At 57.6% G+C, this 13972-nt stretch overlaps 1 protein-coding gene across 1 annotated transcript; it reads right to left on the bottom strand.

Moving 5' to 3' along the window:
• Positions 1-1241: 1241 nt before the first annotated feature.
• On the bottom strand, positions 1242-2342 carry LOC101935642 (E3 ubiquitin-protein ligase TRIM39-like; the record flags this gene model as incomplete). Its single annotated transcript, XM_005315339.4, has 1 exon — positions 1242-2342. A coding segment is annotated over one exon (560 nt), but the record flags the coding sequence as incomplete, so codon positions are not given.
• Between the last annotated feature and the right edge of the window lie 11630 nt (positions 2343-13972).

The raw sequence follows: 13972 nt of genomic DNA, 5'->3' as shown, positions 1-13972 counted from the left end.
GTAATTACACATAACTCAGTGAGAAATAGGGAAAGGAACGCAGATATTTCTGAAGGAAATTTTAGGAGAAATCTATCTATTTTTAGATTAAAATTTCCCTGTGTTAAAAACTAGGAAAAACACAAAGCTTCAGCAGCTCATATGCCATCCAGACACCAGCGGACTGGATAAAAACACAAATGAATTCATCGAAAGATAATTTCAGGGTATTTATTTTCAAATAATCAAGGTAAGTTTAGGGCACTCTGCCATGAACGGCATATTGTGAATAAATCTTCAAAACTGAATTATGACATTGAAAATGTTCATAACACATCATGTTTAAAACAAACAGTTGTCCTAGCAATGCCATGTGATGTGCCTCCCCTCAGACTCTGCTCAGCTAGATCTTCAAGAAATTAGGTTCAGTTGCTCATTTGAAGGAATTAGACCAATCAGTCACTATTTTTACAGAGCATTCCAGAAGGTGGTGGACAGAACCCAGAGGAATTGTGATAAATTTCCTGGAGCAATTTTCTTTTCTTTGTAATCTAAACCTCACATGACAACAAAAATATCACCCTTTCGACTGATTTATGGCTGAGAAGAAAGGTTTCCCAAGAAAGCTTCATCAATTTTCATGTTATGTGTCATTAAGTGCTGGTGTCTTTAATACAATTAAGTTAATTTGTGATGATTCAGTAAAGGAATCCAACCCCTTCTCTATTTCTTTATCAAACTGCATTTGTTGTGTCCTTATGAAAAAAGAACATGAAGAGCCCAGCAGTGCACTGAAATCAATAGTAGACACTGACAGTGCATTGCCTGCAAATAATATTTCTAAAAGAAATAAACTAAAAAATGGAGATTGTAGAAGAGATTTTTGTGTATAGGAAGATAGCATGTGAGGTTGGGGACCATGTTTTGTTAATTGCTGTGAGAAAAACAAAGGAAGGGTCATATCTTAATTAACGATTATATGTAGCTAGAAAGTTAAAAATCACATGAATTAATGCTGACAGAATTTCAAAGAACATTATGTAATCTTGGGTGAGTTCACTTAAATATATTGCTTAATTAAGTCTATAATTTTTAACCTATTAATTTTCAAAGATGTAGTGCAGGAGGTCGGTGTATGTCCCCTGCCTGCCAAAGAGAACCAGTGAAGACAATAAAGAGAGGGGGAGAGAGAGAGAGAAGCTGCACATGTGTGTAGTTGTGATGTTTAAGACATATGTACATTGTAACTGAACAGCCCAGTCTGACAATTTAATAGTTTATTTTGTGACGATAAACATTTTAGATTTCTTGAAATTCCACAGTTGAAATACAAATGACATTATTTAGAGAAGTTAAACTTCAATATAGATTTGATGGAAGAATCAAAAAATAAATGTAAATTCCATTTCTAAAAATATGTTTAGATGCTTGATTTTGAAATACTGTTGAAATGTAAATTAAAATATTCTTGTATTTACACCTTGTTACAAGAATATTTTCTAAATTAGAATAATTTTTTTTCTTTCATATTTTACATTGAGATTTCACAGGGGTAGAAAATTCTGACAGGATTGAATGACCCCATCCACCACCATCTGCTGCCTCTGGGGCTGAGGATGGGGAAAGGTGAGGGCTGGGGGTTGCCAGGTGTCCGGTTTTTGACTGGAACCTCCAGTTGAAAAGGGAAACTGGCAGTGTCCGGTCAGCACAAAACGTCCAGTTACTGCAGTAACTGGGGCCCACCACTGGGGGCGGGAAGAGCAGCAGGGCTGGGAGGGGACAGTCTGTGCCGCGGGGTCACTGTCAGGGACAGAGATTCCCTCCGGCCTCAACTGGGACCGGGCAGATTATCAGGGGAGCCGCGTTTGTACCTCCAGTGTTGACACCAGGACAGAAATAAGGGCGGAGCTCCCTGCAGAAGATGACAGTGAAAGTGTAGAGATGGGACCTGTCAGTCACATTGTAAAACGAGACCTCGCCCGCCTCACAGTCCAGGAAAATCCCCACCCGGGTGGGCCTCACACTCACAGGGAGGGAGGTCGGTGGGGAGGTGATGGCCTTGTATTCCCCATCCCACAGCCACACGACCCAGTATCCATTCCTAGGTGTGGGCATGGCATTCCCCTTCCTGCTCAGAGATTCCTTACAAACCCCCAGGTCCCAGCATGTCTTATCTCCCACCTCCACCTCCCAGTAATGCCTCCCGCTGATGAACACCTCAGCGCCCAGGACACAGGGACGAGAATCAAATCTCTCAGGATTGTCAGGCAGATCCTGGCGTTTGTCTCCATATTTCACACATTTCCGATCCTCAGACAGGATGAGTCTGGGATGAGCCGTGTCTGGATCCAGAGTCACATCTACTGGGGAGAGAGTCACAGAGTCAGGGCTGGGGCAGAGGCTGGTCACTGAGATCAAAGGAAAATTAACCTGTTCCCTGTTAATCACTGGGGGGGGGGAATTGTTGCCTGAGGGAAGTCAGGGCCCCTCTACCTGTGAGGAGGGAATGAGGGGGAAAGGGTAGAAGGAGCGGGGGAGGGGTGGGAAGGTGTCAGTGGAGGTGAGGAGGGGAGGGGAAAAGATGCTGGGAGAAGAAAGGGGAGGGGGAGATGACAGGAGCAGAGGCGGTGGAGGGGGAACAGAGGAGTGGCACAGGGGAGAAAGGGACATACCCCATTTGGTTGTGGGGGGGGGAAAGAGGATCAGGCACCATGAGGACAGAGGGGGGTGAAGGGAAAGTTCCAGGGGATGAAGGGGCTGAGGGGGGGAACAGGGGAGAAGGGGACAGACCCCAGGGGGCACAGAGTAGCAAGGGAAGGGGTGGGCAGCAGGGGGAAGAGGGATGTGAGGGAATGCAGGGCTCCAAGGGGGCAGAGGGAATCTGAAATCACCAGTGGATTGCCTGGAAATAATATTAAAAAAAAAAATAAACTAAAAAAATGGAGATTGTAGAAGGGATTTCTATCTATAGGAAGATAGCATTTGAGGTTGGGGACCGTGTTTTGTTAATTGATGTGAGAAAAAGAAAGGAAGGGTCATATCTTGATTACCGATTGTATGTAGCTAGAAAGTTAATAATCACATGAATTAATGCTGACAGAAGTTCAAAGACTATTATATAATCTTGTGTGAATTAAGTTAAATATATTGCTTAATTAATTCTAACATTTTTAACCTATTAATTTTCAAAGATGTAGTGCAGGAGGTGGGTGTATGTTCCCTGCCTGCCAGAGAGAACCAGTCAAGACAATAAAGAGAGGGGGACAGAGAACAGAGAGCAGGGAGAGGCTGGTACGTAGTGGGAGAGAGGGGAGGGGTGGGCACCAGTGGTCAAAGGTGGGCAAGAGAAGGGGCAGGCACTGGGGCACAGTGGGCAGCAGAGAGGGAAGGGGGTTGCACCATTGGGCACAAGGGGTGAATGGAGGGGAAGGCACCAGGGGGGCAGAGGAGGTGAAAAAGGAGGGATTGGCATCAGGGGGCTAGAGGGGAGCAAGGGAAGGGGCGGGCATGAGATGGGCAAAGGAGGGGATGGGCGAAGGCGCAGGTGACCAGTGGTCAAAGGCAGTGAGGGGTGGGGCTCCACCAGAGGGGAATGGGGGGAGTGAGGGGAAATGTAGGCATCAAGAGGGAGATGGTGGGAAGGAGCAGACCCCAGAAGGGTTGGCGGAGTTGAGCAGAGGGGCAAATGCAAGTAGGGCAGGGTGGCAGAGTGGGGGGTGAGGAAGAAGATGAGCACAAGGGGAGCAGAGAGAGGAGTGTGGAAAAGGGCAGGTGCTGGAAGGACACAGGGGTGTGAAGGAAGGTGTGGGAAACAGGGGGGCCGAGAGAACATGAGGAGAGGAGCAGACCGCAGGGGGTGAGGGAAGGAGCTTGTGTCAGGGGGCAAGGGGAGTGGAGGGGGTCAGTGTGGGAGAAGGAAGAGGCAGGCACCAGGGGACAGAGTGGGGGAGAGGCAGGCAGTGATGGGGTGTGGTATGGGCCAGGCATAGGGTGACCAGATGTCCCGATTTTATAGGAACAGTCCCGATTTTGGGGTCTTTTTCTTATATAGGCTCCTATTACCCCCCATCCCCTGTCCCGATTTTTCACATTTGCTGTCTGGTGGTCACCCTAGGCAGGCACCAGGATCAACAAAAGGCAAGGGGAGGGGAAGGCAGGAGGGGGTAGAGGGGACAAGGGAAGGGGTGGGTGCCAAAGGGGCAGGGAGTGGGGCAGGTGCCAGAGGGACAAAAAGGGGAGGGAAAGGAAGGGCCAGGAAAAAGGAGGGAAAGCGGGGAGGGCAGGAGTGTGTGCCAGGGGCAGAGAGAAGGGGGTGGGCACCAGGCAGGAAGGGGGCAAAGGGAGGGGAAGGTGCCAGGGGGTTTGAGGGGGGTTGAGCAGGGGCAGACAAAAGAAGGGTGGGAGGGAGGGACTGGCATCAGTGGGGCAGAGGGAGGGGTGAGTAGACGGGAGGACTAGAGAGGGGCAAAGGGGATCAGAATGGGTCTAGAAGAGGGATGGGCACAGGCGGGCAAGGGGAAGGATAGGGGTGAGGGGTGAGGAGAAGGACAGGAGCCAGGAGGATGAGGGTGGGGTGGGAATTGGGGGCGAGGGCAGTGGCAGGCACAGGGGGGCAGATGGGGGTGATGGGAGGGTGGGAGATATGGGATCAGAGGTGGGAAAGAGAGAGGTGGATGCCAAGCGGTCAGGACTGCCCCCAGGGTGGGCAAAGGGGGCAATTTTCCAGGGGCCCAGGCAATGCAGAAGGACTCGGGGGCTCCCGCGCACCGCTAGCAGTGCAGTGGGGCTAAGGTAGACTTCCTGCCCACCCTCGTTGCATGCCACTCCTGGAACTGCAGTCAATGGGAGCTGTGGGGGCAGAACCTGTGGGCAGCAGTATATGGAGACCCTCTGCCCCCCTCCGCCCACCTAGAAGCCACTGCCAGAGGGGTGTGCTGGCCATTTTCCAGAGCTGTCTGAGATAAGCACCAACCCCTTGACCCCCTCCTGCATCCCAACCCCCTGCCCTAGGCTAGAGCCCACCCCCCAGCCCCGTTCCCAGAGCCTACACCCCGCACCCCCTCCCGCACCCAAACTCCCTCCCAGAGCCCGATCCTGCCCCCTCTCCCACACACAAACAGGGGTGTGGCTTCAGGGAAGGGGCGGGGCAAGCGTCTTTGGGTTTGCGTGATTAGACAGTTGGGAACCCTTCCAGGCAGGCACGTGGAAGCCTTGGCCGTGCCAGAAGAGCGCGGCCAGCAGTGCAGCCAGCAGCTCGCTGGGCGCCAGCCATTGCAGGTGCAGCACCCCCCCTAATGTCAGGCGGACGGCGTCCACATGGGCTCAGCTTGTGCCTGCCTGGAGCCCATTGACTGTTCTGCCCCAGGGCCTGGAATTGCTGTCGGCAGGGCTGCAGGCACTTGAAAGGGGGTGAAGTGACGGGTGGGATCCAGGGTGCAGACGGTGTTTGGGGGAGAGGGGCAGGTGCCAGGAGGTCAGGGGGACAAAGGAGAGGGGAAGAGGTGGGTGGAGGGCAGGGGCACGTTTCAGGGAGCCAAAGCAGAGGGGGCAGGGGCCAAAGGGAGCAGAAGGGGTTGAAAGGAAGGGCTGGGGAAAGGTGGAGAGGGGAGGATAAAGGCAGGGGCCAGGTGAGCACAGGGGTGAGGGAAGGGTAAGGGAGGGGCAGGTGCCGTGGGCGTAGAGGGGCGAAGGGGGACCGGCCCCAGGGAATCTGGGTTGGTTTGTTACTAAGAGCAGGTCAGTGCCGTCCCCACACACAGGACAAAGACACAATAATCAGATAATCAAATCTCTCAGGATTGTCAGGCAGAATCTGGCGTTTGTCTCTGCGTCTCACGTTTCCGATCCTCAGACAGGAACCTGCCCCCTCCATCTGGGAGAAGCTGTACCGGGGGACAGTCCCAGTTCACATCCGTGTCTACACTAGGGGTTTGCACAGGGGCACTGACATGGCTGAGACACTGCTGTGCCAGGGGCCATAACCCCTCCCCTCACTGGGGTTATGGATCAATAATTACAGGGTCACTGGAGCAGGGGAACTGGATTCTGGGCTCCCAGGTGTTGCCCATCCCACTGGGCTGCAGAGTCATTCTCACTCCCACACTCTGGTCCAGTGCCTATGGCAGTGCTTAGACACAGGGGGACGTCTTCAGCAGGAAAGATTGAGGGAGCCCCACATCAGACACCTGGAGCTCACCTCAGGGGAGGAGACCCACATTCCAATTCCTTCCCCACAAGACACGGGGGACTGAATCCAGGGCTCCCAGCTGAGGGCCCAGCCACTAGGCTAAAGGCTAGATGGGAAGCGGCTGCACCTTTTTCTGTTCATTGAATCTATTCAGCAAACTCGACATGGACTGGCAAATAGTTCCAGTCGACATGAAATATAATTTTTCTGCAAACGAACTATTTTCACCCAAAATTCACCCAGTTCCACTGCAAACCTGTCTGAGCAATTTAGGAGCCCAAATCCCAGTGACTTGCAATAAGTGACTGTCAACACCCCCAGAAACGCACTGTTTTGGGCAGGCCAGACTCAGGACATCAGTTATGAAACACTCCTGAGCTGCTATTTAATTTGCCCTGGGTAGAAATATTCCCCGTGGACCCCTGATCTCACCCCCATGAATCAGGCTGAAAATGGAGACTTGGCTCCAGCCTGAACTCTCTGCCCAGAGTGATTTGTCCCATGATGCTGCTAGCAGCACAGACCCTCTGCAGCTGCACCTGGGCATCTCCCAGAGCCGATAATGGTCCCAGAGACCGTCTCAGAGCCCCAGGGGCTCAGGTGTCTCCATCTAACGACTGCACCAGCCACCCCTCCCCCCACCTCGCTCTCATTAACCAGCCCTGGGTCAGACATGCTGGGAACTTTCACACCCAGACTCTGGAGACACTTTGGGTTCATCTACACAGCCCACGGCAGCGAGTCTCAGAACTGGGTGGACAGATTCAAGCTTGTGGGGCTCCCTCTTTGGCACTAAAAATAGCCGGGTAGACATTCAGGCTCAGGCTGGAGCTCAGGCTCGGAAGCCCAGGGTCGAGCCGGGTCTGCCCCTCCCAGCGCAAGGATGGGGAACAGCAACCCGAAGCCCTTCCCTTCACCCAGGGCCGGCTTTAGCAAGAGCGGGGTGGAGGGGGGAGGATAAAGGGGGACCCGAGCCACGCCGCGCCGCTGGGGGGCCCCGAGCCGCGCCGCGCCGCCGGGGGGCCGGGGCCGGGGGGACCCGCACCGCGCCGCGGGGGGGACGGGGACGGGGGGGGGATTCCGGCCGCGCCGCAGAAGCCGAGCCACGCCGCCGGGGGGCCCCGAGCCGCGCCGCGGGGGGGGATGGGGGGACGGGGGACCCGAGCCGCACCGCGGGGGGGGGATCCCAGCCGCGCCGCGGAAGCCGCGCCGGGGGGACAGGGGGATCAGAGATTCGCGGGAAGCAGGGGAGGGGGCGGGGCGTTCAGAGGAGGGAAGGAGGGCCGGGGAAGTGAGCTGGGGGCGGGGCAGGGTTGATAGCTGCAGCGCGGGGCCCTCTTGGCGCGGGGCCCAATTCAGCCGAATCGGCCTAAAGCCGGCCCTGCCCCCCCCCCGCCCGGCACCGCACCAGCTAGCACGGCTTCCTCTACCCCGACGCCACGGCCTCTGTTGGCTGGGCGCATCTGGGTATGTGTGTTGGCGGGGTGGGCACGTGGAATGCAGAGCGCGGGGGGCTGGCCAGGCCCAGCCAGTCCGTGGTGGGAGGCCGGCCTGTGTGGATTTAGCATTCCAGCCTCTGCCTTTCTCCTGCTCACTGGCAATTCCTGTTCATCCAATTAGCCAGAGACAAGGCCGGGTCTGTGCAGCGGCTGGGCTAATGAACCCCATGCACCCCCCCAGCCCATCTCTTCAGGGAGAGACCCGCTTGCAAATATGCCTCTCCGCTAAGAACCCCAGACAATAGCCCCTTGTACACACACACACCCCCAGCAGCCACCGAGCCCCAGTGATTTGCCTAATCAACATATTTATGCAAATTAGTCCTTGTTAGGCCCCATGGGAAGGGGAGAGGTTTTTAAGGGCGAAAAGGCCCGGCAAGCCGGGCATGGCACCTCTGCTCTGCCTGCATCCTGGGGTTGACAGCAAACCCATCTGCGGAGGCGATACCTGGCCACCTTGTTCAGGGCCGGCTTTAGCAAGAGCGGGGCCCGATTCCTGGGGGCGGGGCTTGCAGCAAGCCCCACCCCCAGGACCCGAGCCGCACCGCCGGGGGGGCACGAGCCGCGCCGCGCCGCCGGGGGGCCGGGGCCGGGGGGAACCACGCCGCGCCGCGGGGGGGACGGGGACGGGGGGACCTGAGCCGCGCCGCGGGGGGGACGGTGGGACCCGAGCCGCGCCGCGCCACCGGGGAGACCCGAGCCGCGCCACGCCGCCGGGGGGATGGGGGCCCCGAGCCGCGCCGCACCGCTGGGGGGCCCGGGGCCGGGGGGACCCGAGCCGTGCCGCGGGGGGGACGGGGGGACCCGAGCCGCGCCGCGGGCGGGACGGGGGGATCCCAGCTGCGCCACGGAAGCCGCGCCGGGGGGACGGGGACAGGGGGGACGGGGACGGGGGGACCCGAGCCGCGCCGCGGGGGGGGACGGGGACAGGGGGACCCGAGCCGAGCCGCGCCGCGGGGGGGGGGGGGGGATCCCAGCCGCGCCGCGGAAGCCGCGCCGGGGGGACAGGGGGACCCGAGCCGCGCCGTGCCGCCGGGGGCACCCGAGCCCGCACCCGCGCCGCCGGGGGGACGGGGGGGACCCGAGCCGCGGGGGGCCCGCGCCGGGGGGGGGCGGATCCCAGCCGCGCCGCGGAAGCCGCGCCGGGTGTGGGAGGGATCCCAGCCGCGCTGCGCCGCGGGGGTACGGGAAGTCCCGAGCCTCGGGCCGGGCCGGAGCCGGGCCGCGGGGGCTGGGCTGGAGCCAAGCCGGCCAGAGCCGCTGGGGCCTGCGGGATGGGCGTGCCTCCCTGGAGCCCTTCTCCCACCCCAACCCCAGCTTACCCTCGTGCTGCTGGCCCGCCCCTGCTTCGTCTCAGCAGGGGAGGGGGCGGGGCGTTCAGGGGAGGGGAGGAGGGGCCGGGGGAAGTGAGCTGGGGGCGGGGCAGGGTTGATAGCTGCAGCGCGGGGCCCTCTTGGCGCGGGGCCCAATTCAGCCGAATCGGCTGAATCGGCCTAAAGCCGGCCCTGCCTTCACCCCCCAAAGGCAGGGAAGTGAGAATCCTCGGCCTCCTGGGCATTGGGGCCTCCCAGCACTAATTCCTGAGTCAGCGTGAAAATGTCTCCCCCCGGAGAGTTCTGCGCACCTGGCAAATACACAGATGTGCATAGGCGCTGAATCTGTGGGTGCTCCGGGGCTGGGGCACCCACGGGGAAAAAATGGTGGGTGCCGAGCACGTACCGGCAGCTCTGCTACTCAGCTCCTCTCCCTCCCCCCAGCACCTCCACCCACCGGCAGCCCCAATGATCAGCATCCCCCCTCGCTCCAAACACCTCACACCCACCGTGATCAGCTGTTCAGCACCCTCTGCACTGGGGTGAGAGGGAGAAGCAATGATAGGGTGCGCTCGGGGGGAGGGAAGTGGTGGGGTTGGAGTGAAGGATGGGGTGGAGTGGGGTGGGGTCTGGGGCAGTGTGGGGGTCAAGCACCCCCTGGCACATTAGAAAGTTGGTGCCTCTGCCCCCTGGAATCAGGATCTGGGATGGTCCTCTCCCCAGGAGTGACGGGAGCTCCCTAACAGTAGAGGGGCAATCGGAATCCAAACCGTGACCCTGCCCACCCATGCCACCCCTTTGCCCCAAGGCTCCACCCCCACTCCAACTTTTCGCCCCAAGCTCCTTCCCTCACACCGCCCCTCATCCCCGCACTGCCTCTTCCCTCCCAGATCCTGTCCCCCCAGTCACTTTTCTCTAACTCTAAGCCTTATGGCTGGTAAAAAATGGGAGGCCAAGCCCTTCCACTTTTAAAAGTGATGGGGCCATGGCTCCCTGTCACCCCCTCTTCTGGTGCCCCTAACTCACCCGCTCCCACCTCAGGAGGAGAGGGGGCTTGACGCAGTGTCAGTGAGTTCAGTGCTGGGGGTATAAGTGGGGTTTACACCCGGCTGTTGGAACTCTGTGTATCGAGGATACGAGGACATCACAACAGCTGTGTGAGCCCCTCACTGTTCTTCCAACATGGCTCAGCCCTGACACCTGCTGCAACCTCTCCCTGGGGAGGAATCATCCCTGAGGCCCATTCAGACCTTGGCCTCCCTGTGGAGGTGGCCGGTGAAGCTGCTGTTAATGTGAGTTACGATGTGAGCTCCAGGCTGCTGGGAACTGGACTCTGAGCCTGGGCTGAGATTGGTGACTGGGGAGTGAAAGGCCCCAGCTGCCCTCACTGTCCCCCTCAGTCAACTGGTTTCCCCTTCCCCCCGCAGTGCAATGACAGCGATACTCACACTTGGTGACACTCCCAGTGCCCCGCGGGCTGGGTGAGGGCCTGTCCAAGAGAAATGGGCACAATCTGCAGCAAGGGAGACTGAGGCTGGAGATGAGGAAACACTTTCTAACTCTCAGGGCAGTGAAGCTCTGGACCTGGCTCCAAGGGAGGTTGTGGGATCCTCATCACTGGGGGTTTGTAAGAACAGGACAAACCCCTGCCAGGGAGGGTCTAGGCCTTGTCCCAGCACGGGGCACTGGAGTAGACAACCTCTCGCGGTCCCTTCCAAGCCTGCATTGCCATGAGTCTAGGATACAGCTGTTCTGGGCTGGGCCCAGGGGGCTCTAAGTGTGGCGTATGGCACGTGGGAGAGTTAACCCAGTTAATGACCCTGGCAGCTCAGAGTCCCTGCCAGTGGCCTGAGCTGGTACTTGTCTTGCTACCTGTACCCGGCTCAGCTGGGTGTTACTGGGCTGTGTGGACAGGTCCTAGGGTTGGCACCTGTCCAGGTTTTCCCAGGATCGTCCCTTTGTTCAGGTCACTGTCCTGGGAAATCTGTGAGTCTGTCCAGGACATGACAAGGCCCGGTGTGTCAGTGGCTATAGCGGGGGGCAGCGGGGTGTCGGTGCCTGCACAGAGGGAATGGGGCAGCTTGAGAGCAGGTACGGCCTGTGGAGGTCACCGCTGGGGGCGTGCGGGGTAGATTTAGTGCCATGCCCTCCTTGGTGAAGTTGTGTGCCTGGGGCAGCCAAAGGGACAGGAGCCTACAGGGGCTGGTGCCCTCTCCCGGGGATGGGGACACAGTGCTCTGGGTGGGGGGACAGGTGCTGTATGTGCAGCAGAGGTGGCAACCCTAACAGGACCTCAACGGTGTTTGTGTAACTGTCCTGGGCTCCCTCCCAGCTCTGTGTGGTAGGACACCCTGGGGTGCATGGACACCTGGGCCAGTGCTGCTGTAATGTGTGCACACAGCCCCTGGAGCTGGAACTGCCGGGGAGCTGCCAGGCTCTCCCAGCATGCAACAGGACACACACATGGTCAGGCAGCATAGTGGGAGCAAACACACACACGCACAGCTCAGCCATGGCTGTGAGGCAGGAAAGCTGTTGCGTGGGCACAATTTGTTGTAACTGGGTCAGGGGAGTGTCACAAGCCAGTTATAAAAATGTGTCTGCTCTTGCAGTGGGGACAGGGCCTTCCTCACCCCAATTCCACGGGGACACTGAACAGCTCCTGTCTGGGCCTGTTACGCTAGAAGGAAATTGTGGGCTAAAGCCTGATCTGATCCTGCTGCTGGGAAGAGAGAGCTTGGCAGTTCAGTTCAATTATGGCCAGATAAGAATGTCCATCCTGCAGATCCCAGGTACCACCTGGGAAAGGTGACACCAGGGGGCAGCATTTCCTCACTAATCAGCCCTTTCCCAAAGGGGGCATGTCCCTGCTCTGCAATAAACCTGGGTGTTGTCTGCCCCTTTCCATCCACCCCAGTGACATTGCTGTTTCTAGCCTATTGAATGTCATAGGAAAATGCTTTGTGCAGGGAAAGGAGCAGAGAGCTCCCGGGGGAGGTGGGGCCTCACCATGGATAAAACATCAGTGGTATGTACAGTACCTGCGGAGAGCCGGGCGTGTCTCCACCCTGCAACAAAACACAGAGGGGTGAGACACAGATAGGTCTGTCTGTGGAGGTCCCTGTCCCCCCATCCTAGACCAACTCCTGATCTTGTGGGTGGTGCCTGCCTCTGGGAAAGTGATACATGGGAACAGCTCCCCCTAGGGCCTAGGTCAGGGGTGGGCAAACATTTTGGCTCGAGGGCCACATCGGGGTTGCAAAATTGTATGGAGGGCCTGGTAGGGAAGGCTGTGCCTCCTCAAACAGCCTGGCCCTGCCCCCATCTGACCCCTTCCCACTTCCTGCCCCCTGACTGCTCCCCTCAGAATCCCTGACCCATCCAACCCCCCCTCCTCGTCCCCTGACCACCCCCTCCTGAGACCCCCCCCACCCTAACTGCCCCTCCCAGAAACCCCCCTACCAAACCCCCCTGCTCCCTGTCCCCTGACTGCCCCAAGCCCTATCCACCCCTCCACCTCCTGACAGACCCCGGGACTCCCACGCCCATCCAACCCTCCTGTTCCCCATCCCCTGACTGCCCCGAGCCCTATCTACCCCACGTCCCCTGACAGACGCCCCCAGGACTCCCACGCCCATCCAACCCCCCTCTTTCCCATCCCCTGACCGCCCGCCCCCCGAACCTCTGCCCCATCCAACTCCCCCTGTCCTCTGACCACCCCCCCAGGACTCCCTGTCCCTTATCCAAACCCCCGGCCCCAGCCACGGCTCCAGCCCCCTTACCATGCTGTTCAGCAGTGTCTCTGGCAGCTTTGTGGAGCCAGACACGCTGTCCCTCAAGAGCGCGCAGCCCTGCCTCCCAGAGCGCTGCCAGCGCATCGGCATAGCTCCAGGGGAGGGGTGAAGGCGGGAGAGGGGCTGGAGCTCAGGGGCCGGGCAGGACTGTCCCAAGGACTGGATGTGGCCCACGGGCTGTAGTTTGCCCACCCCTGGCCTAGGTAGATGGGGAGTCCCCCAGCTAAGAATGGGTTTGAGATGCCTTTCTTTAGCTGGGTGCTCAGGTCAGCGTGAGCCAGGGAGTGAGGTGTGGATGGGCCCCTACATGCACCGCCTCTAAGATCAGCTCTTTCCCACTGGGAGTTGGCCCCATGGTGTGTCAGCCCTGGGGTACCAACACTGCTGGGAATGGAGGTCGCGTCATGTCTGCCAGTCACTGCTGAGCACAGCCTGAGCTAGAGCATCTTGTGTCCTAGAGTCAGGGCCGGCTCTAGGTTTTTTGCTGCCCCAAGCAAAAAAAATTTTGGCTGCCGCCCCCTCCCCCCACTGCACCCTCCTGCCACCCCAGCCCTGGGTTACTGGTAACTCGCTCCCAGGGCGGGTCATTCAGCAGGAATTTTGGATGTGCACAGAACACAGACAGGACTGGTTCCCATATGGTTACAGAACTGCAGTAAAGTGGAACAATTTTCAGCTTGTGTGATTGGAGGATATCTGGATGTATATTATAAGACTGTCCTCCATAAATGAGGAAAAGTTGAGGTGCCTTTATTATTCTTTTGTTCCACTCTTTGTTTCTATGGGGAATTTGCCAATGCAATATCACTGTCTTCCTTTTAAACAAATAAAACTAAAACTTAAAATAAAATAATAATAATAATTTCTGTATGTGCCCAGAGAGAGCTATGTTGGGCGCATTTCCAACCACTAAAAAATCAAGAACAATTAACTGTCACTGTCTTGTTCCCTGGGCCTTTTAGAGAATTCTCCACACCAGCTGCACTGGTGAGCTGCGGCTAGGATGCTGTAATAACACAAACACACTCAGGATTTTCACGGCTGGTCTGAGACACATAACGCAATGGCTGTTGAAAATAGCAATTCCTATTAACCACGGGGAAGCATTTCTTGCTCAATTTTATCCTACTTTTTCTACAGCAAGTTACAGTGGATCAGTATATTTGATTTGGGAGAAATGAAGTAACAGCTGCCCAAATT

This window comes from Chrysemys picta, unplaced genomic scaffold, assembly GCF_011386835.1.
Source record: "Chrysemys picta bellii isolate R12L10 unplaced genomic scaffold, ASM1138683v2 scaf456, whole genome shotgun sequence".
Lineage (NCBI taxonomy): Eukaryota > Metazoa > Chordata > Testudines > Emydidae > Chrysemys > Chrysemys picta.
The sequence above is the reverse complement of the archived record's forward strand: the minus strand, read 5'-3'. Positions and strand labels throughout refer to the sequence as shown.